The sequence below is a fragment of the Hippopotamus amphibius genome, chromosome 7 (genome assembly GCF_030028045.1).
Source record: "Hippopotamus amphibius kiboko isolate mHipAmp2 chromosome 7, mHipAmp2.hap2, whole genome shotgun sequence".
Lineage (NCBI taxonomy): Eukaryota > Metazoa > Chordata > Mammalia > Artiodactyla > Hippopotamidae > Hippopotamus > Hippopotamus amphibius.
The window spans coordinates 135,318,790-135,326,893 of NC_080192.1; the positions used below are offsets into that span (position 1 = coordinate 135,318,790).

General features: G+C 43.3%; 1 protein-coding gene across 1 annotated transcript; it reads left to right on the forward strand.

Moving 5' to 3' along the window:
• Positions 1–2,770: 2,770 nt before the first annotated feature.
• RDH14 (retinol dehydrogenase 14) lies at positions 2,771–7,729 on the forward strand. The gene is made up of 2 exons (XM_057743160.1): positions 2,771–3,282; positions 6,590–7,729. The coding sequence occupies exons 1-2, from the start codon at positions 2,890–2,892 to the stop codon at positions 7,205–7,207; spliced, it is 1,011 nt and encodes a 336-aa protein (XP_057599143.1). The 5' UTR covers positions 2,771–2,889; the 3' UTR covers positions 7,208–7,729.
• The last annotated feature ends 375 nt before the right edge of the window (positions 7,730–8,104 follow it).

Sequence of the window (8,104 nt, forward strand, 5' to 3'; positions counted from 1 at the left end):
TACGAAAGCCACATCTTGTGGATCTCTAGGGCAAGTAGGTATTTCAGTAGATTAGACCTCAGAACTTTGTTCATTTGGAAAGGGTTTCTCTTGAGTTTTTAAAAAACATTTTGAACTCTCAAGTTACCTTCAAGCTACCTCTCTTGGAGCTGTCAGTGCTGTTGATGACATTGCCACTACCTTTGTATGTAAGTCATAATGATGACTCTTCAGAATAAGTTTAGAACCTGAATCCTTGAATGCTTAAAGGGCTATGTCAGAAGCCTACTGAGTTTTACAAAGCATTGCTCATTTATGGATGTTGGTAGCTAGAATGAATCATTACCCATCATCACTATAGAATAGTGGGTCTTCACAAATTGAAAGAGAAGGAATAAGTACACTCTTGAAAACTGGAACTTTTTAGTCTGTTGCCTCTGTGAACAGCCTTTTAATCAATGCAAAAATGAAAATACCACTCTACCTACATGAGTATACCAATTTTGACATTGCACTCATTCAGAAATAAAGCAATTATTCATACAGGTTACTTTCATCCAAGATGAGCTCCAGACAGAACCTCCTGGAATGGTTCTTTGAAGCTTATTTGCTGGGTTCATTGCCTCTGGACTACAGGGCTTCATATTTGAAGTCTCTGGCTTTGGGCCCATCATGTAGGCCCAATGTTTTTATGGGGAAAAAAAGCCTTGGCTACCACTTCAAAATGTGACATGAAGTGTAGTATCCTAGCCTTCATTGTTGTCATTCTGTTGTAATTTTTGTTTTGTTTTCAGAAAAACATTGATTGGTTATTAACCATGGTCTACTACAATGTTAGGAACAACAAGATGGTTACTTTCAAATGTTACCTTATTTTCTCATCAAACCAAACTTTCATGACATATCAATATTATTACTTTCCTATTTTTTTATCAGTGAAGAACCTAAGATTCAAAAAGATTAAGTAGCTTGTCCAAGGATGTTCAGTTAAGAAGTGATATGACTAAGATTCAAATTCAGATCTCACTTCGAAAGCTATATGCTGTCTATTTTCTCTTCCTCACAACCTCTCATGCTCTTTCTAGCCCAATCTTCATCTCTATCCCACCTACATATACATATTCCACCCCTGGTTCTAGTTAAAGCAGACTTCTGCTGACACACCTCTTTTAATCTGCTTCATAATTTGATGTAAGCCAGTCCAAAATACAAATCATGACACCTACCGTTTTCTGTGCATTCCCAAGATAAAGCCACAAGAGAGTCTCAGACATAATCCTATCCTTTAATAACCCCTTAGAAGAAGTCAAATGTGCAAGCTCAAATAGCCAACACCAGAGAGCTGTTTGTCCTCAGTGCTAAGTGAGTGTCACACACAAGACTGAAGCAGAGATCTGTATGGGCTGGAAGTGGTCAGGAAATGGAGAGAACGGAGGTGGGTTTTGTAGGACAGGAAAGATGTGGATGGATAGAAAGGAAGAGAGAGAGGAAACACGTGCTTCTGGCTCAATGAGTTTGAGAGGCAGCTTCACATTACAGATAGGATGGAATAAAGGCCCACACCTCATGATTTCCGTCCCTGGTACCTTGTCTAATCCTCAGTGTTAGTGCTCATCCCGACTCTGAGCTCTGTTCTCAGCACTCGTGAGAAACCTGGCAGTCAACCCCTTTGCTCTTTGTATTGTGCCTTTTCGTTGCATGTTATATCCTTCCCAAATACAAAAGAGTAGAGGAGAGTTTACCAAAATCATCTAGGGAGTTTATTTTAAACTACAGAAGTTGTGTGTCTCTTCTCTTGTCCTGAAGATTCTAGAATGGGGGCTGTGACAGGGGAGGTCTCTGTACCAGACAGTAAGTACCCTGAGGGCAGAAACGGTGCCCTATTTCTTCGTGACTCTCACAGGGCACAGGGCCTGGCACATATTGGATGGGTGAGTAGATGAATGTATGACGACTGAAGAGTAGCTTGATCTAAAGTTTGAAGTTTGCAGCTTGAAGATGGATCCCTGTGGCAATAACCCCTGATGTTTCTGAAGCATTTTACAGTGTAAAAAGCACTTTCCCTTGTTACAATTAATATTCTGCAGGAGGGAGTGGAGAGACACTTGTGAATGAGCCTGCTCAGAAGACTGTGTGTTCCCCAAGTCCAAGCTTTTCCCAGTGTAGCTCTATCAGTGTCAAATAAGACCATTTGAGGATGACTTTTTATATAGGGATGGATGCCACAACGGTCTTCTGTTCTCAAACCATGGTCCCCAGTTCGGCCGCATCAGAATCACCAGGGAACTTGTTAGAAATGTAAATTCTCAGGTCCCATCTTGGACTCTAATGAACTTGAAACCAGAGGTCCATTCTATTTCTGATTCATGCTGCTAAGTCCTCTGCATCAGCTATGGGGAAAAAGAGCCTTTCCTCAGACTTCAGTTCGGCAGAGACCATTCTCCAGAAGATGAAGGTAAACTGAACTGAGGGTTAACAAGTCCCAGGCGTCCTCAACGGAAAACACACTAAGCCAGCCCTTAAGTGTGAGATTTGTAAAGCAGCCTATAAAGAGATTTGTAAATTCAAAGTAGTCATCAGGTATTTCCACGGCGAAGGCCACCACCACTCTAGGATTTCCATGGGTAGGGACCTCAGGAGCCTGAACACCCAGGGTCGCGTTCACCCTCCTCAGGCTGGGAGCCGGCTCCACCGAGGCGCACACAGAGCGCTGTCCTCTCCTAACCAATCAGGTGCCCCCGGAAGGGGGACTACAAGTCCCAGCATGCCCCACGCCTCCGTCAGGGCACCACAGGCCGCGCCCCAGTGTCCTTTGCGTACAGGTGGCGGGCTCAGACCCGGAAGCCCCGCGACCCCGGAAGTCCCGCGCAGGGGCCGGTGGGGCCTCGGCCGGTTGGAGTGAGGGGTGCTATGGCAGTGGCTACCGTGGCGGCTTTACTGGCCGCACTGGGTGGGGCCCTGTGGCTGGCGGCCCGGCGGTTCGTGGGGACCAGCGTCCAGCGGCTGCACCGAGGCGGGGACTCCGGCCTCATGCACGGAAAGACAGTGCTGATCACCGGGGCGAACAGCGGCCTGGGCCGCGCCACGGCCTCCGAGCTGCTGCGTTTGGGGGCTCGAGTGATCATGGGCTGCCGGGACCGCGTGCGCGCCGAGGAGGCGGCGGGTCAGCTCCGCCGCGAGGTCTGCCAGGCCGAGGGCCCAGAGTGGGGACCCAGCTCCGGCGGGGCCGGCGAGCTCGTCGTCAAGGAGTTGGACCTCGCCTCGCTGCGCTCCGTGCGCTCCTTCTGTCAGGAGATGCTCCAGGTGTGGGGCTCCGGGAACGCGCTAGGGGCCTCGGCGGGCGGGGCAGGGCCTGGAGGGGCGGAGAGGGGACCGCCCACAGTTGAGGGGGGTGTGACCTTGGGAGCGACTGAGGCTAGGAGTGGGATCAAGTGACTGAGGCGGCTTGGGAATTGAGGGCTGGAAAAATTGGTAGGGTAGTCTTCTGTCTTCCAGGAATGTTGAGAAAGAAAATGGGCCCAAGAGGAAAATAAGCGAGTTTCTGAACGTTTCCTCTTGCCATGTGAGGACAGCCCAGGAGGAGAACCGCCAGGTCTCTGGATTGTTTTCCTTGTGTCCAGAGTGAATCTGCACCAAGCCATCTCTCAAACAGCCTGAGAGCACATAGGAGAGGTTGCTAGCCAAGGACCTTGGTGTAATTTTCCCTGCTGCTAGGGTAGGAAGTTTAGCTTTCTGCCACTTCTGAACTCATTAGCAGTATCCTTAACCAGACTCTGGCCTAATTTGGAATGCCAGTGGTCGTGTGCTCTAAATGGGGACAGAAATAAAAATAATACCTAGCTTTTATTGAAAGTTTTCTATTTGCCAGGAGCTGTTCCAAGCATTTCAGGGAATTTTAAAAAAAAATTTTAATGAAATTAAAGTGACTTTGGCTGCTCTTGTCATCCAGTCCTCACAGTAACCTTGTGAGGTAGGCGTTACCCATTTTATAACTTTAAGGCCACTAAGGCTTGGATAGGCTAAGTAATTTGCCCAGAATCTGTCTCTAGAGCCCTTGCTTTTAACCCCCATACTTCTGCTGCCTGCCAGTGAGGTGGAGGATTACTTTGTTTAGATAGTAAGTATTCTACTGAAATGGATGTCCTCTGCTGAAATTGAGGTAGAAGGGTTTCCTGCAGAGGTGACTTGCAAGAGGGCATTCAGAAGAGTGATGTTTAAAAGAGCTGGCATAAAAAAGCAGCCTATATGAAAAAGTCTCCGGAGTCTAGAGCAGAAGTTCCCAAACTTTATAATTTTTTCATGATGCCCTTAGGCCAAAAAAAATCTCTAACACCTTATTCATCAAGTAATTAGGTCCAAACAACTTAATAAGTATTTATGTAACAAGTTAGTAGCGGTTTGAAAAAAAGAATAATGCACATAGCATAGCTGAAAGAAAAAAAAGATATTTTTATTTCATTTTTCAATAACCATAATTATTATAAGCGTAAGTATACTAATGGGAAATATGCATCTGTTGTTCACTGTACCAGCCTGTCAAACCTTGGAATCGGATTGAACATTGCCACCCTCATTTCTGTTCTATGTTCATTTTTAACATTGTACTTGCATTTTATAACAGCAACTGTTAAACACTCAGCTTTGCAAAGATAGGCCATCATCAAAAGGAATATAGCACAATAAAATGTTGAAGCTATGAACCACTTGGAGACTGTAGTTTTTGAGGTGTTAAGCAGAGTATCATTTTGTTTCCCTTGAAATTTTAAAGTACTCCAAATCACCCTGAGAGTTCCTTAGGACTCTCTAGGGTACCCCGATGCGCAGTTGGGGAGCTGTTGCAGATCTAGAGAGTTTTGTTTTGTTTTTATGACTAGTATTTCATTATTAGGTAAAACAGGTTTAGAAATAGGAAATAATAGTGTATAAGAGATGCTGGAAGACCCAAAAGTGGATCTTCCTATTCATTAAAAATGCAGATGGGGCTGGGTATGCTTATACCATGATACCTATGGTTTTTCACTACTTTGGCCACTTGACAGAACCAGTTGAAAGTTAAGAAGATAAAGAAATAACTAAGTTGTCCTCGCTTCGAAGTATGTATTAAGTTCCTTCCTGGCTCTGAAGTTCAGTAGTTCAGTGACTATAACCAGAATTTAAAAAAATAAAAAATAAATAAAGGAAGTGTAAATTTCCCACAGGTTGGTATTCTTGGTATTTATGTCATTTATCTTATAGAATTTAAAAAACAGTAAATGATAAAGTCTTAAAATAACACAAGCCCAGCAAAGAATGCTGGCTCAGAAATGATTAATACAGGAAACTCTTCCAAAGGATTACTGAAAAGAACACTCCTTTCTTTCCCCCACGGGTGAACTTTTGCCTTCTTTTTGAAGTTAACTATTGGAAAAGCAAAAGGTGCTGAGACAGACAGAATGAGAAATAGTTAATCCTCTGACAGGTAGGCTTTGATAACAGTTGTGAAATTTAACACATTTTTCTTTTCACTTACATTTGGCAAAAGGGCCAGTGATATTTGAAATTTGACCTCAAATTTATTTAATTGTGGGTCATCACTGTATCTTTACACCTGGAACACGTTGTGCATTTCTTTTTCTCTTCCCATCAAAAGAGACAGAGGAGCCAGGAGAGGACGAGGGAAAACCAACTTACATAAAGTAAAGAATGAAAAGACTTCCCTTTGAGGACCATCTAAATTTTAGGGCTTTAATCTGGAAAGTTGCAGGAAGACATGGTCAAAGTGCAAAATTCTGACTGTATAGATCTCCTAAGTTGGGGGCAAAGCTTGAAAGAGGTAGATTTCATGTAGGGGGAAAAAGAACTCTGAATTCCAGAGTTGTAATAGAGGTTAAAGGTGTTCGTTGGGCAGACCTCCTCTGCTAGTCTCCTTTGCTGTTACTGTGAGCCTTAACACCTATGATTCATGGTGTTGTTTCTGACATGTTTATACTACCTGTTTAATATTTTTCTTAATGTTTCTTTGATTGATTCATGATGTTCTCTCCAGTCTTCATTTGCATCCCTCACCTTCTCTGTTGCTTGTCCCATTTTTAAGGAAACAACTTGAAGTTGCTCCATCTCCATGGTGCCAGTTACCCTTAGCAAACTACCAAAGAAAGCAATCCTAACTTGCCCCTGCTGTGGATACTAGCAGCTCTGGGAATAAACAGTGTTGACCCATCTTCTGCTATAGTTCCACTCTCTAGCTCACTCAGCTGTCTAGCTATGGTTTGAAAATCCCAATTAGAAAAGCAGTCCAGCTTACTAATTAAGAATAGGGCTATTGGTGTCAGGTTTCATCTTCAGATTTTTGTTTGCCACTGAGGAGCCCTGTGATACTGGGACAAATCACCTCATTCTGGTGCTTCAGTTTGCATATAAAGTTGTTGAGAGTGGGTAAGATAACGTGAAAAGCTTGCACCTAGTAAGAATGCAAGCTGTCATCGTCTTCTTTTTTTTCTCTCAATTGTTGAAAACTTACAGAGGCGTTTCTTAGAATTTTAGTAGTTTGCAGGAATTTTTTAAAATTTTATTTTAGGCACATTTAAGGCCTGTGTTCATAATTCTGCCATTCTCTTTTTGCCATTTGAAGGAAGAGCCTAGACTGGATGTTTTGATCAACAATGCAGGGATCTTCCAGTGCCCTTATATGAAGACTGAAGATGGGTTTGAGATGCAGTTTGGAGTGAACCACCTGGGGCACTTCCTACTCACCAATCTTCTCCTTGGACTCCTCAAAAGTTCAGCTCCCAGCAGGATTGTGGTAGTTTCCTCCAAACTTTATAAATACGGAGACATCAACTTTGAAGACTTGAACAGTGAACAAAGCTATAATAAAAGCTTCTGTTATAGTCGGAGCAAACTGGCCAACATTCTTTTTACCAGAGAACTAGCCCGCCGCTTAGAGGGCACAAACGTCACTGTCAATGTGTTACACCCTGGCGTGGTGCGGACCAACCTTGGGAGGCACATACACATCCCACTGTTAGTCAAACCACTTTTCAATTTGGTGGCATGGGCTTTTTTCAAAACTCCACTAGAAGGTGCCCAGACTTCAATTTATTTAGCTTCTTCACCTGAGGTAGAAGGTGTGTCAGGAAAGTACTTTGGGGACTGTAAAGAGGAAGAGCTATTGCCCAAAGCTATGGATGAATCTGTTGCAAGAAAACTCTGGGATATCAGTGAAGTAATGGTTGGCATATTAAAATAGGAACAAGGAGTGGAAGAGAGCTGTTTGTAAAACTGGATATCAGCTCTTTTTTTTTTTTCCTTTGGCGGCTCCACGTGGCTTCTGGGATCTTAGTTCCCCAACCAGGGACTAACCCGGGCCCCCAGCAGTGGAAGCATGGAGTCCTAACCACAGGACCGTCAAGCAGTTCCCTGGATGTCAGCTCTATCTTTGATCAGAAACGGTGTGGCTTAGGCACTTGCTACTTGAAAACACAATTTTGGTTTTCCAATAGTACCGCTAAGAGGTACATAGGGATATTTTGAAGTTACTAAGAAGTTATAATTTATTTTAAAATTATAATTGAACAAGCATGGATTACAAATATTAAAGAATTCAGTGACTTGAAATAGATACCTTGAGAAGTTTTTCAAATACCTTTGAGTTTTATGGTGTGCTTAAAGTGTTAAATATTTTGATGACAATACTGGCTTTTGTGGGGAAATAATATGCATGGTGTGAATGCACGGTTCTTACTTGGAATAAATTTACTGATGCAAATTCTTTTTTTTTTTTTTTTTTTTTGGGCACACGGGCTTAGTTGCTCCGCAGCATGTGGGATCTTCCTGGAGCTGGGATCGAACCCATGACCTCTGCATTGGCAGGCAGATTCTTAACCACTGCGCCACCTAGGTAGCCCCTGATGCAAATTCTTAATTGTGTATTTCTTTAGTAGACGTTTCACTGAAATTAGTCCTTTGTCATCTCATTAGCTTCTACTGATCTTGCTATGCCCAGTGTCTTTTCTTCCCACGTATCTTGCAGGCTGCTTTAAGAAGTAATATTTCTAAAACCCAAATCTGTGTCACAGTATCATCTCCATGCTTCAAAACTTGTGGTGGTTTCCAGTTGCCCATAACTGGGTTTCCGGCTGATAGC

Bases quoted from the DNA above. Each gene is read 5' to 3' on its own strand.
- RDH14 (XM_057743160.1), top strand. From the start codon at position 2,890: ATGGCAGTGGCTACCGTGGCGGCTTTACTGGCCGCACTGGGTGGGGCC. The intron at 3,283-6,589 runs GTGTGGGGCTCC...TGCCATTTGAAG, and splicing joins TCTGTCAGGAGATGCTCCAG to GAAGAGCCTAGACTGGATGT.